This window comes from Benincasa hispida, chromosome 8, assembly GCF_009727055.1.
Source record: "Benincasa hispida cultivar B227 chromosome 8, ASM972705v1, whole genome shotgun sequence".
Taxonomy (NCBI): domain Eukaryota; kingdom Viridiplantae; phylum Streptophyta; class Magnoliopsida; order Cucurbitales; family Cucurbitaceae; genus Benincasa; species Benincasa hispida.
Window position 1 is genome coordinate 17,304,584 of NC_052356.1, and position 21,620 is coordinate 17,326,203.

At 34.4% G+C, this 21,620-nt stretch overlaps 2 protein-coding genes across 2 annotated transcripts; both read left to right on the forward strand.

Moving 5' to 3' along the window:
• Positions 1 to 1,512: 1,512 nt before the first annotated feature.
• LOC120083949 lies at positions 1,513 to 8,696 on the forward strand. Its single transcript, XM_039039855.1, has 5 exons — positions 1,513 to 2,701; positions 3,104 to 3,903; positions 4,526 to 6,241; positions 6,876 to 7,103; positions 8,052 to 8,696. Exons 1-5 carry the CDS (start codon positions 1,513 to 1,515, stop codon positions 8,382 to 8,384), a joined length of 4,266 nt encoding a protein of 1,421 aa, XP_038895783.1. The 3' UTR covers positions 8,385 to 8,696.
• A 2,869-nt stretch (positions 8,697 to 11,565) lies between these two features.
• LOC120082659 lies at positions 11,566 to 18,128 on the forward strand. Its single transcript, XM_039037920.1, has 10 exons — positions 11,566 to 11,784; positions 12,375 to 12,471; positions 12,589 to 12,693; positions 13,579 to 13,656; positions 14,288 to 14,343; positions 15,088 to 15,145; positions 15,574 to 15,699; positions 15,827 to 15,922; positions 17,373 to 17,444; positions 17,794 to 18,128. Exons 1-10 carry the CDS (start codon positions 11,678 to 11,680, stop codon positions 17,854 to 17,856), a joined length of 858 nt encoding a protein of 285 aa, XP_038893848.1. The 5' UTR covers positions 11,566 to 11,677; the 3' UTR covers positions 17,857 to 18,128.
• The last annotated feature ends 3,492 nt before the right edge of the window (positions 18,129 to 21,620 follow it).

The following is a 21,620-nucleotide window of genomic DNA, read 5'->3' on the forward strand; positions in this document are numbered from 1 at the left end:
CGATTACAAACTCTAGTAAAAATCTTCTTCGATAATCAACTTCGATAATCACCTTCGACTATAAAAAGAAAAAGATGATGATGAAGTTTTCATGGAGAAAAATTAGGAATAAAAGTTTTGATTCCTCTTTGGTTTCTCGTTTTATTCAACCATATTCTTGCGAAAAATGCAGTGAGTTAATTGTTGTTCATTACAAAAGAAAAAAAAAATAAAAGAAAATAAAAGAAAAATAAATAGATAAAAGAAATAAAGTACATTCCATATTTTATTCAACACAAGGATGAGTAAAATTATTGAATAAAAAAGTTCTAAAACAAAAATAGTAATCACAAAAGAAAATTATTTATAAAAAACTACACCAAATACTCCAGGTATATAAACTAAACTTTGCACCTCAAACACAAACATATAAACTCGAACAAAATGACTTCACATCTCAAACACAGATATATGAACTCTATATATATCATATCTCAACTTTGCACCCAAACAACTCCTTACATTTAAATAATCACATCTCAACGATAAATAACAAAAATAGACATTTGCTAATAAAGTAAACCAAAAAGAATTCTCCCCTCACGACCCATTTTATAAATAGTATAGATATATACAAACCTTTTCACAAAATAACTACAATTGTTACTTTATTTTTCTTGTACCCACATTTTATGTTTCCAAATATGTGCTTAATGTCTTATTTTATTTTACTTAATAACATTTAAATTATAAATGAAAATATCTAACTTAGTTTTATCTCTTTTATTGCTTTTAAATTTAATGTCCAATATTTATAATTTAAAATCAATAAAAATTATATTTATTCCCTCATTTATATTTCAAATTGGTCCAACACATTTCAATTATTAACTTTATATTTCACATAAGATATTTATCTACTAATCCGTCGCCCTCCGTGATTTGTTAAAAAAAAAAAGTATTTACTATTTAAATTTAATTAGTTTCCTATATTTCACATATTTTTTTGAGCCACTGTATTTCATTTTTGATAGCGGAGAAAGTGTTTTTTAAAAATAAATAAATATATATATATATATTATTAAAAAAAAAGAAAAGAAAAGAGTTATTTAAAGAAAGAAAGGAAAAAAAGAAGAAAAAAAAAAAAAAGCGGATATGAAAATGCGCGCTTTTCCTTCGGCTACCTGTTTGCTATTTTGTCTCTCAACATTCAAAAGATAGTGCCCTGAAATTCAGGATCTCTCTTCTCTGCTAATCGCCAATCCAAAGCTTTTCTAAAAATGGAGATAGCAGATGGATCGCTTCGGAATTGCTTCTATCAATCTTCCACTTCGTAATTTTATCGTAAGTTGTTTTTTTTTGACGAAGAAGATCGTTTCAATTTTCAGTTTCGCCCATTTTTCTGCATCGTCATTGACCTCCGTTGTCTAGGGGAATCCTATCCTTTCTGTTCGATCATTCAGTTTCTTTGCTCTCTCTTATGATTTATTTTCTTCCGATTAGTTAGGTTAAATCCCCTTGTAGTGAAGAGAGATGGGAATTGATGCAGAAGATATCAAATTATGTGTTTGTAGAATTGTTCATTTGTCTTTTAGGGTTAGTCATAGATTTGTACAGAAGCATCCTTATGTGTCTGGTACATTGTTGTTTCTCTTCATTTTGTACATTTTTCTGCCTTCTGTTTTTAGTTTTCTGTTTTACTGTTTGCCTTTCCTTGGCTTAACTGGCGTTCTCCTTGCCTTTTGGACTTCTAAAAGGTCCACAATTCGAGTTGAGAAAGTAGAAGGTAAAAAGTTAGAGGTCTCCTCCAAACAGTCCACGATCACAACTAATAGAAATCGTCGCGCTTACTTAAGAAATGCAACCAGTAGGCGACAACGATTCAGAGACAAGAGTGAAGCATGGAGAACAGAAGCTCCAATCAATGCTTCGGTAGATAGAACGGATCAGCTGGTTGAACCCGATAACTTGAAATCATTAATCGAGGTGAAAGAAACCCAGTCTGTTGACTCTGGAAATAATGCATCTGCTCATTGTACATCAGTTGATAAAGATAATGAAATTTCAAGTAAAAAGGAACCAATTTTAGGCTCGGAGTTACTAGTAAAACCTGATGTTGTGGCTTGTGATGGCTCAAGTTCTCAGACTAATAAATCTGATAGCGGTGGCGATGAGGCAAAGAATGAAAGCTCGGAAGATCCGGAGGATGAGGATGAAGAGGAGGCGCATGAGGATAGGAATAAAGCTGTGGAGTGGACAGAAGATGATCAGAAGAATCTGATGGATCTTGGACTTTCAGAGATTGAAAGGAACAGAAGATTAGAGAACCTTATTGCGAGGAGAAGAGCCAGAAAGTTGTACAAACGGAAAAATGAAGATACTGTTCTAACAGTAGACATTCTTCCTCCAGGTCAAATTCCCAAAATTATCACTACAAGGAATGATCCTCTGGATTTGGCAGATGGCTGTAAAGACATAGAAGGTGTACCATTGCCTGGTTCTGCTCCTTCTGTTCTGTTGCCAATGAGAAATCCTTTTGATCTTCCATATGATCTGCATGAAGAGAAACCAAATCTTATGGCCGATAGCTTTCAACAGGAATTCACAGCGGCTCACCAAAAGGAATTAGCATACTGCAGACACGAGAGCTTTTGTTTTGGACCCGCTTACCCAGAAGAAAGTGGGGCAATGGGATACCACCCCAGATATCGAAGACCTTCAAGTAAGATAATTAATTCTCCTTTCACTTTTTGTTTTTTATTCATCTTCTTCTTTCATGACTAATTGACTACGAACTATTGTTTTTTTCTTTTTAGATAAAAATTAGACAGAGTACTAACAAATGAATTTTTATGATGTTTTATTGTATTGAATGAAAAGAAAATAGAAATTGAATTGTAAATTTGATTCGCGTGACTTGGGCCTCATTTCAATTTGGTTCTAAGAATTTTTTCGGTTTAATTTTGGTTTTCAAACTTTTCCATTTTGGTATAAACTTATAAATAGTTTCTTTCTAATATTATATAAATTTTTCAAAGCCCCCTCCCCTTTCAATTTCAAGCTGGAAAGAAAAGGATGAGGGCACCTCTGAACTGACTTAAAAAACTATGGCATCTTTGTTTAGTTTCGATTGCAGATAAAGGCGAACATGACTGGCTAATTGAACAGCTATTATTTAAAGGCGATCAAGTCCCCCACACTGAAAGAAAACCTATCGCTGTAGAAACCGGAGGCATTCAAACTGCAGATTCACCACAAACCAGGGATGTTAATGCAATGGAGCTTGAAAGCGATCAAGAGAAGGATATTCCACCAGATTCGGAGAGTGAATTTGAAATGGAGCCAGAATTGACCCAAGATGGCAATAGCCAATCAAGCCATTCATCTTCATTGGACAATCCTGAAAATGTGATCTGTGATGATGTCAGAGTAGTTGCAAAAAGCTTCGAGTCCACATTGAGCAGCGCACTGAACAGAACCTTGAACTGCAAAGTACCAAAGAGCAGACTAATAAAGGAACCTCTCTGTGATTTTAGCCCCACGGCATTTGATAAGAACAAAATGGAGGAGCGTTTTTCCTATCCAGATAAAGTGGTCTGTCACACTCCAACTTACTCCATTGCTTCTGACCTGCAAGTGGAGGTCTCTGAAATTGGCTCCCCTCCGACTGTTGATGGGAACAATACTGATGGAGAATCATTGAACCCTGACTGGGAGATTGAAAAGGAGGCAAGTTTTGGAGGTGAACAAGATGACATGAGTCCACTGTTGGGGGGTCAGTATAATGAGAGAGTATCGGATGTACAGGAGGAAGAAGTAGAAGCATTGAGCATCACAGAAGCATCGCCCCCTAAAACTATTCAAAGTCCAATGTCCGAGGAACCAGTGGATCATCCAACTCAAGTTGGCTCCCAATTGCTAGAGGTCAGTAATCTATCTAAATACAATCTTGAATGATTTGAGGTGCGCTAACCATGAATTTGACATACCCTACAAAAGTAACTGAAAGGAACAATTGAACTTCTGCAAATGTTTCAGTGTTCGAGAGTGCTTTCACTGAAATTGATAGAACACTTTTGTTAGTTGATTTTATATGTGAATAATAACATTACATTATTAGAAGTGTTTAATTAACAAGTATATGGAATTCAAAAGTTACTGAAATCATAATAATTAACATTGTAAAAATTACAAAAATGAAGAAAAGAAGGAATAAATAATAATAATGAAGTTTTAAAAATGAAGTTGAAAACCTTGTACTTCTAAGTTTTGATCTTCAATATATTTTGCGATTCTAAAATCATGCATATTGCAAACAAATCTGTACGTTTTGGTTTGTTATATTAGTTGGAAATTAGAAATGCTAGTAGAGAATTGAGATGAAGATTGTTTGATAAAATGTTTACAATTTTAGAAAATCATAAAATATATAAAATAAAAGAAACGAAATACTTTACATCCGTTCCAAAAGAGATTACAAACTTATATAAGTGTATGCTCCTTAGACTCCATCCAAACAACATACAGCTGATTCACTTTGTTTCAGGAGTTGTCTTTTCCCACATATGGGGATAAAGAAGCCGTACGTCACATGGTTGACCAAAAAGTTCCAGAAGCTCTAGCGAACATGAAAAACATGGTAAAAACCAGTGAAGATGTGGATGATGGTTTGGAGATATCCATCAAACAAGAGGATAATGGAAAGGAAACAAGATCATTGGAGGAGACTTGCGTAAAATCTAGCAGATCTTTGAATGATGGTTCTGAGGATTCTTCTGGATGTCAAGCCCACTTGCAGCATGAACATTCAGAAGAAGAAAGTAAAAATATGGATCAAATTACTGGGAATGGAGATCTTGGCACAGCTCATAAACATTCAGAAGAAGGAAGTAAAAACAAGGATCAAATTACTGGCAATGTAGATCTTGACCAGGAACATTCAGAAGAAGGAAGTAAAAACATGGATCAAATTACTGGCAGTGAAGATCTCGGCTGGACTCATAAACATCCAAAAGAAGGAACTAAAAACAAGGATCAAATTATTGGCAATGGAGATCTTGGCCCTCAGGAACATTCAGAACAAGCAAGTAAAAACATGGATCAAATCACTGGCAATGGACATCTTGGCTGGGCTCATGAACATTCTGAAGAAGGAAATAAAAACACAGGTCAAAATACAGGCAAGGGAGAACTTGTTGAACCAAGAAAGATTGAAGAACAATTAGAGTTTATACAAGACCATAAGAATCAACCTAATGTCGTGGAAACTGAATTACAGAGTTCTAAAGATGCCTTAAAATTGCCTATAGAGGACGACTTGTTTTCTTTTGGAGGAGTGCCTCTTGTTTCTAATGACATAGTGTGTTCTGATACTTCAAAAAATCAAGTAAATGATGTACAAAGTGAATCTCAGAAGTCTAATAGAGATCTTGTAGAGCCAAGAAAGATTGAAGAACCATTGGAGTTGAAACAAGACAATAAGAACCAACCAAATGTTGTAGAAATAGAGTTCCAGAGTTCTAAAGATGCCTTGAAAGCGACTGTAGAGGATGGCTTGGCCAGTGATGGAGGGGTGCCTCTTGATTCCAACGACACAATAGGTTCTGATGCCTCACAGAATCAAGTAAATGATGTACAAAGTGAATCTCAGAAGTCTAATAGAGATCTTGTAGAGCCAAGAAAGATTGAAAAACCATTGGAGTTGAAACAAGACAATAAGAACCGACCAAATGTTGTGGAAATAGAGTTCCAGAGTTCTAAAGATGCCTTGAAAGCGACTGTAGAGGATGACTTGGCCAGTGATGGAGGAGTGCCTCTTGATTCCAGTGACATGATAGGTTCCGATACCTCACAGAATCAAGTAAATGATGTACAAAGTGAATCTCAGAAGTCTAATAGTGATCTTGTAGAGCCAAGAAAGATTGAAGAACGACTGGAGTTGAAACAAGGCAATAAGAATCAACCAAATGTTGTGGAAATTGAGTTCCCGAGTTCTAAAGATGCCTTGAAATCAACTATAGAGGATGACTTGGCCAGTGCTGGTGGAGTGCCTCTTGATTCTAATGATTTAATAGGTTCCGATGCCTCACAGAATCAAGCAAATGTTGTACAAAGTGAATTTCAGAAGTCTGAGGATGCCATGAAATCAACAGTGGAGCAAGACTCGGTCATGGAAAGAGAGCTTCTTGATACCAGAGCAGGATTATCTCCGGAGTCTTCAATGGAAGAACAAATCCATATGGATAAAGTCTCCTTATCGCAGGTTTGGTTAAGAAACAATAAATTTCGTTGTTGCTTTAACTTTCTAGTTTTTAGTTGTATGTTTTCTAAACTTGTGCTTCTTAAAATTACTTTTCATTTTGAGGAAATACTTTTGAAATGTTCCCAAAATTCTAAAAGTATATCTGAAAGTTGATGGAAGAACAAAGAAAAACCAAACTAATTAAATGTGATACTAGAAATAGAAAATGTGGGGTATGGATTTGAAACTTTAACCTAAAGGGAAGGTTGCAATTGCAAATGCCTATTGGTTTAGCTATGCTCATGTTGATATGCATAATGACAAATTTTTCATTAAAGCTCAAGATGAAAATAATCTTTTGGAAGAAACGTCAGTGATGTACTTCTTCCTAAAAGTCCTAAAGGTACTCCCTTAAGTGTTTTTAGAATTTTCAAAATCATTTATGAATAATGTTTAGAATGTTTTTAGTGATCTTATACTTTTCACTTCTAAAAGTCATTTCAAACATACCGTTAACCACTCCAAAGTCACCCTCACTCGACACAAATCACTTATATTGGTCTTTATATGTTTCTTTTTCAAGTCATTTCAAGGTACAATGAGAATGTGACTGCAATTTTGACTCCCATATCTTATTTTTTAATACATTTAACAGGATTCTATAGCGGAGATTAACCCAAAAACTATGGAGAAGGATGATAATAAACCTGCTGATTCCGTCGAACTCGAAAATGAGTTCGTCAAGGATCTTTCAGAACAAAAAGGTGGAAAATCCAACTTGGATGCCAATGATGAACGTGGAAAAGCAGATCAGAATTTGAGCTCACCAAACTCAGAGCTCAATGGTGATTTGAAAATCTCAGAAATCATTGAACAAGAAGAGGTAGTTCTTCCTTTTGTCTCCACATACTATTTTTATCTTTCATCTACCTGAAAAAGAATGTTAGATTTACAAATCAATGTAGACAATGAAACCGAGATCTCATTTCTACGAAGAATTATATAGAAATGCCATAACATACCCATATGAAAATATGGAAATCATAAATTTTTAAAAATTATAGTTAAGTCTTATTTTGGTTTAACTTTAAGCTCATTAAAAAAATAAAAATAAAAATAAAAATAAAAATAAAAATAAAAATAAAAATGAAAATAAAAACTTTCTACGAGTTTTGTATAAGAAAATACTTTAGTCTTTGTTATTAGTTCTTTTATAAACTATTTATGAGAAACTTGACATACATGTTTTATTCATAACATTTCTTGGAACATTTCTTGAACGAGTATGTTCATATTAGAAGTGACTTCTACATGTAATAATTGAGGTGGCAAGAACTAAAACAGAACGAATTTTAAAATGTGTAAACTGAAATAGAATATAAAAGGTTTGATTTGAATGTCAAATTTCAAAAACAAAAAACGAGTTCTTCCATTTTTATTTTTTTAAAACATTTTAATTTATTTTAGTTTTCAATTTTTAGAAGGTAAATAACAAGATAAATAAGAGCTCATGGGAATAGTATTTATAGACTTGTTTTTATTGTTTCCTTTTTTTTCATATTTAAAGAAACAAGCATGTTTAGGCAAATCATTTCGTTTCTTATTTCTAAATTTTAAGAAATTTTTCTAACATAAAATTTGTTCGATTGATGTGAATAAGTTTTGGCATATCTTAAACAAGTTATAAATCTTTGTTGTTAGTATTATGTCCCTTTTGGATTTACTCTCCTTGCTATTATTTTCATGATATATAAATAATATTGGTGAATCTCTTATATGGCTGCTATTTATCTTGCTAATGCATGTACTTCTAATTTTAACATGTTGATAGGTAGCAGCTAATTACCCTCTAGCAGAAATCACAGCCAAAGAAGTTGAACTTGAAACTGAACACACACCCACTACTGTGACCAACATTGAAGATGTTGGAGATAATAAAATTGAATGTGAATCTCATAGTAAATTCAACAAGCAAGAATCTGATAATGTTTTGGATAAGGACTTGGAATTTGACAAGGACATGGAAAATTACTCCAAAGATTTGAATGGGAATGAAGCTGAAGGCAACCCCTCCAAATTAAGAGCAAATGTAATGGGCCTGCAAAAGGCCACAGGTTTGGCCCATGAAAGCCCAATGGATTCTTCAATGACTGCAGATAAATGATCCTTCTAATGGTGGCCATGGAGTTTTGGAGGCTTGTTATTTTGTAGGAGTCATTTAGCAAACCTCATAAAAGGAAGAAATTACTTAATCTTTTGTTTCTTCCAGTTGTTTTAAGAATGAAGGTACTGATTAGTTGTGTATAAGTATGACCAAAATCAAATGTAATTAATAGTCAAATAATTCTTAAACCTCCTTTTGAAGATGGGTTTGATGAGTGTATTTTAAAACTTGTTAGAGACATTATTATATGAAAAAATTACTTAGTTACATCTTAGGTTACATTCATTTTTGTGCATCTCACCTGATTATCTGATCATAGTTTGTCATATGACAAACTTTTTTATTTGTCTAATTTTTTAGGAAAAAAAATATTTTTTTTTTGTGTGTGATTAGAGTGAGATGCACAAAGATGAATGTAACTTAGAATGAACTAAAGTATTGCTCTTATTATATTTTCTTTTACAAATATAATAGACAGTATTGTCTTGAGTGATAATTTTCTATCCCCTTCACTTATTTACCTTGCTTCTCATTCTTGTGAGGTAGTCAACATAGTATTCTCAATAGGGTTTTTTCATGAACATTTTTTCCTTATTTGATTAAACGTGTAGAGAGAATTTGAATTTTCAACCTTAAGGAAAGAAGTAATTGTTTTAAATGACAAAACTACTATAAACATCTATCACTATAAAGGGATGTTTGGCTCACCAACGTGAGTTGAGTTGAGTTGGTATAATATATCCAACTCATTGTTTGGCCCACCAACTTGAGTTGATATATTTTACCAACTCACCCCAACTCTCCATTCTTCCCATGTTTTCAATGGTTCTACCCATTGGCCACTGTCACACTTCGAAAACTAACTCCGGGCTTCGACAACCACCTCTGATGACAACTCCGACAATCAACTCCAGGCTCCAACAACCACCTTCAATGACAACTCCAACGATCAACTCCGGGCTCCAACAACCACCTCCGATGACAACTTCGGCAACCAACTTCGGGCTCTGATAACCACCTCCGATGACAATTCCGGTAACAAAATTTGGACTCCGACAACCACCTTTGATGACAGCTCCAGCGACCAAATCTGAGCTCCGACAACCTTCACGCGATCAACTCTGACAACCAATTCTGGCCTTCGACAGCCACCTCCGGTGACCTAACTCCGACGACCAATTAGGTCTAACAACAAACTTCGATGACTAACTTCGACAACCACCTTCGTAGGCTCCAACAACCACCTCCGGCTACAAACTCCAATGAAAATCACCTTCGATGATCACCTTTGAGCAAACAACTCTGAAGACCAACTCGAGGTTTCGACAACCACCTTCAACGATAAATTCTGACAACCAACTCTAATACCATATTCATGCGACTAACTTTGGGCTTCGACAGTCACCTTCGACTACAATCTCCAGCAAAATCATCTTCAATGATCAACTTCGACGACCACTTTCGCCTGACCAACTCCGGGATTCGAAAACCACCTCCGATGACAAACTTCGACAACCAATTCCANATGATCAACTTCGACGACCACTTTCGCCTGACCAACTCCGGGATTCGAAAACCACCTCCGATGACAAACTTCGACAACCAATTCCAATACACCTTCGTACAACCAACTTTAGGCTCCGACAACCACCTTCGGCTACAAACTCCAGCAAAAATCATCTTCGATAATCAACTTCGACAATCACTTCTGACTACTAAAGACTGATGACTTGTTAAAGTATGTTGTAGAGTTGTTGATTATATAAAAAAAACATTATTTTGTCTACATTAAGTGCAATATTTATACATAATGAATTCACATATCAAATGAGTGTTAAGAATATCTAGATGAAAAATATGTATATAGTTGAAAAGTATGTAACATATAACAAAAAAAACCATAAAATGAAAAAAAATTCTTGGAACATTTTTCCGCAAGAATTAGTGAAAAATAGAGATTTATTCTCTCATGATCCTCCAAATTTAGAGGAAATGAGAGTGAAAGTGTTGAAGAAATGTGGTGATATTCCATTGGCTATTACGATGACGATGAAGATTTAATTAAAAAAATTTCATGACATAGTACAATTATGGAGCTAATAATAGGAAGAAGAAGAAAAAGAAGATGATAATGAAATTCATTGAGCAAAATTGATTATAATCAAAAGTTTTGATTTCGCTTTAGTTTCTCATTTTATTTAACCATATTCCTACAAGAAATATAATGGGTTAATTGTTGTTCATTGTCCAAAAAAGAAAGAGAGAAAGAAAAAAAAAGTTTTGAAAATTAAAAGAAAAAATTTGTAATCCATATTTTATTCAAACAAAGATGAATGTAATTATTGAATAAAAAAAAGTTTCAAAACAAAAATAGTAATTATAAAAACATATTATTTAGAGTTCAAAAAACTGTATTAGATACAGATAAATATCATATTTGCACCTTAAACAACTTATGAACTTTACAGACATATAGACATCATATCTCAACTCAGCGCCCCAAACAACTCTTAAATATTTTCAAATATAGCAAATATCATCTAACAATGATAGACACAAATAAACATCTATCACTGTCACTATCTTAAACATTGTCTATCGATGTATATTACTAATCGACAATAACATTTTGTTATATTTGTAAATAAATTGACTCATTTTCGTATATTTAAAAACAACCCTAAGAAAAGATACAAGTGATATAATAGTTATATTTATGTTAATTTATATTATAATTTTTCTATAGACACAAATAGATTAAATTTGGATTATGGAAAATTTAAACCTTCTACTTCTTCTTTTTATTTTATTTTTTCTTTTTCCCTACTACCGCTACTATTATCATCCATAACGGATCTTATTACATACTTGGACTAATCTTAAGTGACAACTAATAAATCAATTATCAATGACTAAGAAATAGTAATAATATTAGAATCACCAATCTATAAATGTTGTTTTTTTTTTACTTCAACTGAGGTATAAGTCTTGAATCATATATCTCTTGATATGCGTAAATTGAACTATGTTTGTTTTATTTAAATTTTATATTAATTGAGCTACGTGAAAGTTGGCATCATCCACCTCTCTTACTATTAAGATTTATAAAATAGTCTAGCACTTAAAATAAAACCATTTTTTGAACTCCTAAATAATGTTATTCTGGAAAAGGGAAAATCCAGGGGTAATGGCATAATTAAGGATAAAAATCAGAACTATAATAAAAACAATACCCAGTTTCGAATTCGAATCCCTTCGTCTCTTTCACTCCGCCTTTGACACAGAGCTCAGCAATGGCGTTAGCAGTCTCCAACATCTTCTACTGCCCTAAACTTCGGCTTTCTCGGAGACAGTTACATCCCAAATTCTCTGTTCTGCAGCTACAGTCGTCGTCAATCAGGTAATGGATGTGGCGATAACGATTCTCGACTTCAGTTACTATGGATTTTGATGCCTTTACTCCTTCCGTCGAGTCTGGGTGCTGAGAAAATCTACGAGAATGAATAAATACAAATTAGGCAATGTAAAATCAACGATAACATCGAGTTTTGTTATTGGAATTTAGCTGCTATCCTATTTCATTTCGTGGGCTTATCTCGTCTCTCTATGCAAGTGTTTTTAGATTTCGTAATCTGAAAAAAAATAAAAATAAAAAAATAAGCTAATGTTTCTGATGAGTTAAGGAATTATTTTCATCTTGGCTTATTTGTTTCGGTGAGAAAGTTAGTTTGATGATACTCGATAGCGTGTTCTTGATAAATTATATGTATGCTGAGAGCTTAGATAATGTGCGAGTAGAACATGAAGCTCAGAGGATGTTAAATTTTCATGTCTTCAATTTTTACTCTTTGAGATCAAATAATTCATGAAAAGTCGGACTAGTAGATGGATGATGTGCTTACGTAGTATGAGGTTTTATGGAAACATTAGTGCATTTGATTCTTCATTATTTCTACGACTAATCATAACACAGGGAATTGAATATATCAGATTAAGAGAGATAACACGAGAGAGAAGAACGGTTATTTGCTCAGCGGCTTCTGCGGCAGGAAGTTCTAGTTCAGACAGTGACTTCAACCCGTATGAGGTAGTTGAACTTTTGTCCAGCTTGCAGCTCTCAAAGGGTTTACTTGAAAGTGGCAGAACAAAGGACTCTGTATTATTGTCTTGAATGACTGTTTTTTTGATGTTCCTATCATATTAGGTTCTAGGTGTAAACCCAATTGAGGGGTTCGACATGGTCAAAGCAGCATATACTAAAAAACGCAGGGAGGCTGAAAGGATAGGTGATGAAGCAACTGCAGCTAGAGTATGTCACCTTCACCCCTTTTTCCATCTCTCTTGCTGACCAAAGTCTTTTTTTAGGCATGATTTTAGGTACAATATCTGAAGTCCATCAACAAGTAATCTCTTCAGACTAAAATTTGAAACTAGTAGAAGTTGATACGGGTTGTGATAGGCCTCAAATTGCTAAAGTGTATGAGCTTAAGCGTGTGAGGAAAGGGGGAGTCGGGTGAGGTGTTATGATGGGTTTGTTGTGTGGTAGGTTTTTTTTAGTTATGTGATGGGCCTGTGAGTGAGGAGGGGAGTATTGTAGAGGTGGTCATTGTTAGAGAGGGGTATCGTTTTGGCTTTATTTTCTGTAACTAGAGAGAGAATTAGGAGAGGTGGAAAGCCCTTTAAACTTCCCTTCTTTTAACTGTTGATAAATAAAATTGTGGCTGAGGTCTAACAGGTTGATTGCATAAGGAAGCTGAACAATGAAGTATGTTGGATAGGGGGCTAAAATAAAAAATTTGTATTATTCAGAATTGGTAAATGTAATTTCAAAAGTTGGGACATTTATGTTTGTTCAGGTCGTTGGATTTAACCAAGCAACCAACCAGGGATTTTAAAATATATTGTTTATTGGACACCTAAATTTGTGGTTACACTTGCCTGTTCTGAGTTCAGAACTTATGCAAATGTGAATTTTGGAAGTTACCCAACTTCAACCTTCATCATCTTTTAGATGGTATTTATTTGATGAGTTATCAGTTAATGTATAAATGGTTAGTTCCTAGTTGGATGGTGCAATGTCCATGTGTACGCTGGTGGGTGTTTTCGCCTAAGTAGCTCTATTTTGCAATAAATTAATGGGCTTATGAACATTTTGAGTTCTTGATTCTTACTGTAGTAAACTTGAAATTTCCAGCTGGAGAAGGCTTATGACAAAGTCATGATGGCACAATTCACAAATCGGAAGAAGGGTGTCACTTTTGGCTCAGTGAAGGTACATACAACGCATACAATAGAATCAATGTTATAAATGTTATTATGTTGTTTTTAAATGGGCTTGAGGAAGGTTACCTTTAAAAGCCACACAATTGTTAGGTCTTTAGTAGCAAATGAAAGTAAATATACAATTTACTAAACTTAGAGTCCAAGAAGTTGCATCTACTTATTTTTTCTTTGTATTTTATTAACAGTTGTATTTACTTGTTATAATTACATGTAATTCAATTATACATGCATGCCGATTATGAAGATGAGTAGTTCCTGTTCCACCAGTATTTTCTCTCTCTCCTCTCATGTATCTCTCTATATTAAATTATTGGTCATACACATCTCCATAGCATGCAGTTCACGTTTTTTCTTCCCAAGTTTGTAAGACCATTTCTGCAAAAGGAGACGAGCTCTCTTTCAAGCTTGTTTTGAACGTTCTCTCCATGATGCAAATAGAGTTATGATAACTTGAAAACTTTCCATTTCCGGAAGTTAGGTGCTTATTTTCATGTTCATGCATAATTTAAGCAAAGTAAATATTACTATTAACTTTTATGGCTTGTGTTGTCTTCATTATCGAGATTAGTATTCTTACCTGATAGTTGTAAATCTTCTTGATAGTCTTTGTGAAAATGCAGGTTTCGAAGGACATCAAGTATGCTGACAACCAACCAATTGTGCCATGGGGGCCAAGGTCTGGTTTTTTGTTACTAGTGTATTAGTATCAATGAAGTTCTGAGGTTGAAGTTGGCTGATTATTCTTTGCTGATGTTAGATGTACTTTTGGCTGTATATATTTTTCTAGTAACCTGCCTATTTGTTACTATTGAAAACATATACTGATTTTTTTTAATCCCTAATCCTCAAACTTTGTCCACGAACATAGATTTAGTTTTATATATTTTTAGGAGTTAATGATTTTTCTCCCTATTCTGAATTTCACATTCACATATACGCATTTGGCCATCCTGGCTTTTGTCTTTAGAGTGATAGTCTTGAATGTATTATATAGAAGCCAGTAGGTAAATATCTAGAATCTCCTATTATTTGAGTTGAACTTTGACCAATGTTCTGTTGCAATTTTCCAGATTGCCATTTTCGAACGATTGAAGTATTTATGTACCTAGTACCTTAATCTTGACCACAGATAGAAGTTTGCTGCGGTCAATGGATATAGTTAAATCTCACTGTTATAATTATTCATTTTTATTAAGCGTAAACATGTTTTCTAATAATATCTATGTGTGTGTGTATATCATATACCAAATATAAAGCAATTGCTTCATTTTTTTCAGTTAATGACATCTTCTAAAGATACGTATCATCTGTTTACCTAACATAGATTCATATTTTTCTTTAGTACCTCGTATAGTGTTCACAATGCTCTTCTTGTTCCTCTTAGATAAACTATTGTTTCTGAAATCAAATGTATCTTCAGGTCTTCCAAGTGCAGCCCAAAAGATATGCAAATCAATATGGCAATATCTGCTGTATTTGTAAGTAATGAAACATGGTTCATCATCTGAGTCTTCATTTCATTACTGGGTGTCTGTTTCTCCTTTGATTTGACAATGGACTACTAGTTTATGTTTTTTGTATTCTCATTTTTTTTTCTCTCTATGTTAAACAAAATAATAATATGCACGCGTGCATGTTGCTTTATGGAAGTAAACATTTCTTTTGACATTATTTGGCTTCAAGGTTGTAACACAATAGACAAGTTTGCAAGTCTGAACTTATTTTTGCCATCTTTATCCTCTTTTTTTTGGTATGTTTCACATGATTTCTTCTTCCTCATACATCCGAATGACTTGATCAATTTTTCCTTATTAAATTTTAAGGTAGCAAATAAAGTTTATGGACATTGAAGATGATACATTTGTGATTGATGAAACTTAATTCATATTTTTATTGCTTTCTGCAGACTGCTTGGGTCCTTATCAAACGCAGTGCTGAATATAAACCTCTTCAATTCTTGGCATTTGCTTTTGTTTATCGGATTTTCGAAAAGCTGAAAGCTTTTGAACCAGCTGTATCACCCTCATTTACAGTACGTCAAGAGAGCACTTTTTTTTTCCCCTCCCCAATATCACATACTGTGAATATGGAGCATGCACCTGAATGCTGTGTTCCAATTTGTGTGTGTACCCATATATGATTACTTATATGGACTGCAGGAAGATGGTGAAGATTCAGGACGAGGTATACGGATGGGAAAGCGGTTGCTTCGCTCTCTTGCTTTAGTGTTTGGATGTATTGCTGTTTCCTCTTTGGTACTTCATCTTTGCCCTACTCATTTCTGCTCAATGTCCATGAATTAAAAGGATCGCTTCTGTGACCTATGCTAGCTTCTAGCTATGTTTGATGTGCAGTCACTAGTTTTGACGAGCCCAATAGACTTTGCTCTCTTAAAATACTAGAAATGAAATGTATAAACCAAAAAATGAAAGGAAAGAAAAAAAATTATAAGGAAAGCATAAGAATAACTTACCAGGGTCAGGTGGCTATTCTTGGAGGAAGAAATTATATATACAATAATACAACCATAGTTTAGGTGTCTCTTGCTGAATATTTTGCAGTCAGCTGAATTTATGGTCTTGATTCTCTCCAATGGTGCTGGAGAAACTAAGTTTTCATTTGTTTTTGCTGGCAAGTTATGCTGTTATAAGTGGGGAGAAGCTGATTTGTTGTAAAGGAAAATAAATTACACCTTTTCAGAAAAAATAGCGGAAAGTGCAGTCCTTAAGCAGTAGTTAAGCTTCAACTTGGGAAAAATAGAGAGATTAGATTTCTGGCTTTAAAAGGAAAATTTTGATACTTGGCGACTGCACTTGAATGGGGGGAAGTGGGATACTTCTAATCAAAAGATGATGGAACATTCAGAGTTGCTGGTCAACTTAATGGCTGTATTGACCGCAACTTTCCTACTTGATTGCAAAAATCAAATCTAGAAAATTCTTGTATTTCCCAACTGCATTGTTCACGTTTATGCTTTTTATTGAACTCATTTAATTTTAACAGTCAAGTAAAGTTTTCATGGTGCGATTTGGTTGTAGGAAATGGGATGGCAATGGATATTTGATTGATCAAATGTGATTTCTACTAGTCTTGAAATAACCATGTTTATTCTGCATATAATTATCTTATTTTAAAGAAGTATATTCGACAAAAGAAGGAACAACCTAAGGACCAAGGTAGTGAGAACACCCCCCTAAAACTATACAAAGATGGGACTTCCATTCTTGAATAATCATAAAATAGCTATAAATATAATTATAAAGAAATCGATCAAGAAGCTATGTTTTAAACAAAATTACTAAAAGAATAATAAAGGATGACTTATCTTCGTTCTAGCATTTATTTCCTTCCAAAGAAGCCATAAGAGAACTAAAGGACGCTCATATGGTAGAAATCCCACAGAACCCTTCTAATCTGTAGGGACTGAATTCTCCAGATTCTAGCATCAAAGAACATTGGGTTATCTGTGCATTGCCATGTAACGGATATAGTGGAATGGCGTTCTTGTGGACACCTTGGCTGAAGAAAATAGGACTTCAGGGTTTTATTCTGGCTTGTTTGGCTCTTAATATTAGACACAAGATCTTCAAAATCTAATTTTCTTCAATTCTTTTTTTCTTTTTTTTTTTTTGTATAATTTATTTTCCCTGTTTTTCCTTCCCTTATAGCGTAATTATTTTGGATTTTCTTTTTTTTTTTTTGCAGGCATATACTGGTATTTTGAATTTCATTGAGTTCATGGGCGGCTATATTCCAGTATTTCTCTACAATAACCAGGTATTGTTAGCATTTTTTATTATACTAATCTCTATGCATCTGCTGTTATGCCTATTGTAAATCTTTTCCTAGTCAAAGGAGGCCATATTGTTGGGCTATTGTACGGGGTGTTAGCGGATTGGTCCAGGAAACTGAGATCAACCTTGTAGTATTTTAGTATCACCAACTATTTTACTGTGTGCATTATCAGAAATGTGCTTCATCTTTCATACAATGTAAAATAGTTGGCCAGAACCTCCAAATTCTAATATTTTATTTTTTCCAATTATAATCTCTTATGTATTGTTCTAGGTGATTTAAGATGTACGTTTTTCGCATGCATGTGATTTATCATTTTATACTTCCACAGGAACTATTGATCACCAGTTCATCGGCTGTCATGCTTTACATCATGGCATCTTACTACAGATGATGTTAATCGGCATTGTACCATTCAATCTTGCACCCAACTTTCGAAGGAAACGGTTTTGATATATTCTTGATTTGGTAATCTAGTATAGTTTTGTAAAATGTGGCAACAATAATACTGATGTTATCGAGGAAATGTAATGCTAGCTTCAGTTTTTTTTTTGTTTTTTTGTTTAAAGAAAAAAAAAATTATTATGTGCAATGGGATATTTGTCAGCTATCATATATAAAAGAGGTCGCTATCTCACTCAACAAAAGTGATATTCATCGAGGACATGGAAAACAAAGAACAAAATTGATAAAGTTGTAGTTATCCAATTGGTTTTATTATTATCATTTTAATTGATATGAATGCTTATAAGTTTTTATTTTGATGTTTGGTTGGAGTCAATTAAATCAGGGAAATTTACATTTACGGTAGCTTTCTCGAATAAACTGGCTGAATTCTGGAATTGAGGAATTGATATATATATTTCAAGTTTAGAATCAATATTACTATGGGATAAGATTTACATCATTAATTGGAAATTTGATTAGTTTTATTCGGGTTCAACTTGGTTTCACTATTTTTACATGAGATTGGAAGAATTAGTGATTAGTTTATAGGGTTTCAACAGCTCGTTCAAAATTTGATGTTGTCGTCGGATAACTAGTTCAGTTTCTCATTGTTCAATTTGTTTGTTTTATAGCTCGAGTCCCTCTTCTCAAAATATTTAGTTGCACAACTCTTGTTGTGCATTGATTTTGCTAGGTTACTCTCTTCCGCTTTGTGCATGGTTCGAGCTAACTTGTGAGAGAGCTCACATTAATCGAGGTTGAGTTGAGTAAACTTCGATGCCTAAGTTAGTATATGGGTGTTTAATTTGGCTAAGCATGTGAAATATTGCTTACTCTTTGTAACGACCGGATCCTTACATATTATGATCCGACCGCTACGATATGCATACTTAGACTTTTCTATCATGAGATGAGTTTTGGCAAAAATCTCAAAAGAACATATTTAGGATTTTATTAATCAGGTAGAAAACTATATAAAAAGTTTATTTTATAAAACACGATCCATAAAACATTAGTGTAGTGCTACAAAAATGCATATGCTTATAATAGTGAGCTTGATGATTGGCCATTTGAGCGACGTCTAGTTCTGCCACCGCTGTGTCCTTACCTATAAAGTCTGTAAAATAGGATGAGTATATAATATACCCCGTAAGTAGTTCTCACATAGGGTAGTGACCAAATGTATAATCACATGCAACATGTCCTGAAAACGTATGATTGGGACCGAAAACATATAATAGCATGTGATGGTCGGTTATGAAATTTCTCCACCCTGGTAGGAAGATGAGGACTTAGGCGGAAACTAACCCATCTGATGATTAGCGAGTCATGCAGTCAGTAGGGTCAGAGTCGCATCCAACATCAACGATTAGCATAAACGTAAGATTGGACTAGAGGGGTGCAACCATATATACCCTGTTAGTTCCTAGCATAAACTTGACATAGAATTGGGTCTAGAGGGGTGCAACCATACATACCCTGCTAGCTCTAGAAGCATAACCTTTATCTAATTAAAATTTAATCTTATGAATAAACATAATGCATGGGTCCCTTGTCAATAAATGTATTTTAAACATGTAATGCAACATAACAATAACATAATTATGAAACATATTAAAGGTACACTAACATGAAACACTTAAAGAGAGGGTGAGATAAACTACTTACCTTGACTGCGATCCTAGTTATTCCTTATTATTCCTTATGGTTAATCAGTAGAGCTTTCCCTCTTAAACCAGAAGGAAATTTGGGCAGCACTTCCCCCGCGTTTCTTCCTTCAAACTAACAGAATTACTTCACCCTTTTTACACGATTTTTACTACTGAGTTTTGTTTGAGAATCCGTTTAACTTCCAGCCTAAAACCTCCTATTTATAGTTGTTTCCAGCTCTTCTCTATGTGACAACTCATCCTACAAATGGCTTCTTTAAAATTACTTAGGTTTAAGAATTTCTCTTAATAAGACACCTAATTTTGGCTAACGTTTGCCCTTACGTCTTCAACCTTTGTTTGTATTCAATTTTAGGGTTCTCCATGTATAATCTATAAGATCGTGGCCAAATTCAATGCATAATCCATGCTTTTGTCCAAATCTCGCTCTTTCTGTTCTTGGAATCTCGCTCTCTCCAGCTTTCTCGCTGGTTTGGCTCTTGTGACTCTCGCTCTCGCTGGTTTGGATCTCGTGGTTCTCGCTGGTTTGGATCTCGTGGTTCTCGCTCTCGCTGGTTTTACTCTCGTGGCTCTCGCTCTCTCCCACTTTCTCGATGAGAATCTCGCTCTCTCCAATTTTCTCTCCAATCTCGCTAGTTTTCATGCATGGGTTGCCTTCACTGCTTGTGAATTCCACTTCCCCTTTTTAACTCTTTCAAATTTTAAGAGTATATGGGCAATTAATTCACCTCCAATTCTTCCAATGAGCAGTGCCCAAACAAAAAGTTATCTACTGCCCTTTGTCTCTTGAATTAGCTAGCGTCCAACTTCTAATTAATCCTCCTTGATTTTGCCCCTTATTCATTATTTTTGGATAATTAATAAATTTCTTATTTTTTTCCAATTCTAAATTTCCACCCGATTTTCCTATTAAATTTATATATTTTTCATTCTTAATTATATATTTTAGTTGTTTTTCTGCTTTCTAAATTAAGGTTAGGGTATTACATTTACCACCCCTTTAAATAAAATTTCGTCCTACTTAACATTTGACATTCAAATTTGGGTTGTTACACTCTTTGAGGTGGTGGAATGAGACTATTTATAGAGTCTATGACCTAACATTCGCTTAGGACATGTGCAAAGTTGGTAGTGTTAACAACGATATAATTGAGGTTGTAGGGTTATAGTAGTGAGTTCACCTAAGTTATTTCTCCTTTGGTGAAATTGAGCAAGCTTAACTAGTTCAACCTAAGGTACGAGGCCATATCTTCTCGTTTTGGGACGTGTGAACTCCTAGAGTTTTTTTGGGCTTGGGATTGTTGGGTCTTGCCTCAAATAACTCTAAAAAATAGCCCTCTGTCGAGTTGGCCTGAGGTCGACGGTCGAGCTATGGTCTTGAAGGGGGTCGTGTGTTCACCGTTGGTGCTATTTGATTGGTCGTGTTCCTGACCATTACGCTTCTTAGCCGATTACGATTGGTTTTTGTTAGTGCCCCTCTAAAGCATCTGTTCGTCTTTAGGCGTTTGAGGGATCAAATGGATTTCCATCGAATGCAAGTTGTTGGCTCATGGATTCTTATAAATAGGACCCTTTGGTCACAGTTAATAGATACACTTTATTTTTGGCGTACTTCACCTAGACCTGAACTCTTCAGCTTGTGGCAAGTCTTTCAGTGCACATTATTTTTATTTCTTTTTTATATTTTGAGGGTGTGGGTAGGATATCTGAACGACTTGCAGTAGCTTTTGATGCATGGCAAGGTAGACTTGTCGACCCATTTTCTCGGCTCCTTGCCATTGATGTGGATAACTTAAAGGCAGAGTATCAAATCCCTTCTCTATTGTCCTACGTCTTGCCAAGCTAGGAGAGTCGATCGAGGATCTACCCTTAGGCGAGATCTGAAGGAGTAATATAACATACAACAGAAGACTTCAGAATCAATAAGCACTTAAACTACATTTAATTTGAGTTTTAAACATGTTGTTCATATGACATTTATAAGAGGGTTTAAAACACATATTACCTTTGAAGATCTCTTCCACGATTCAAGCAAAAATCC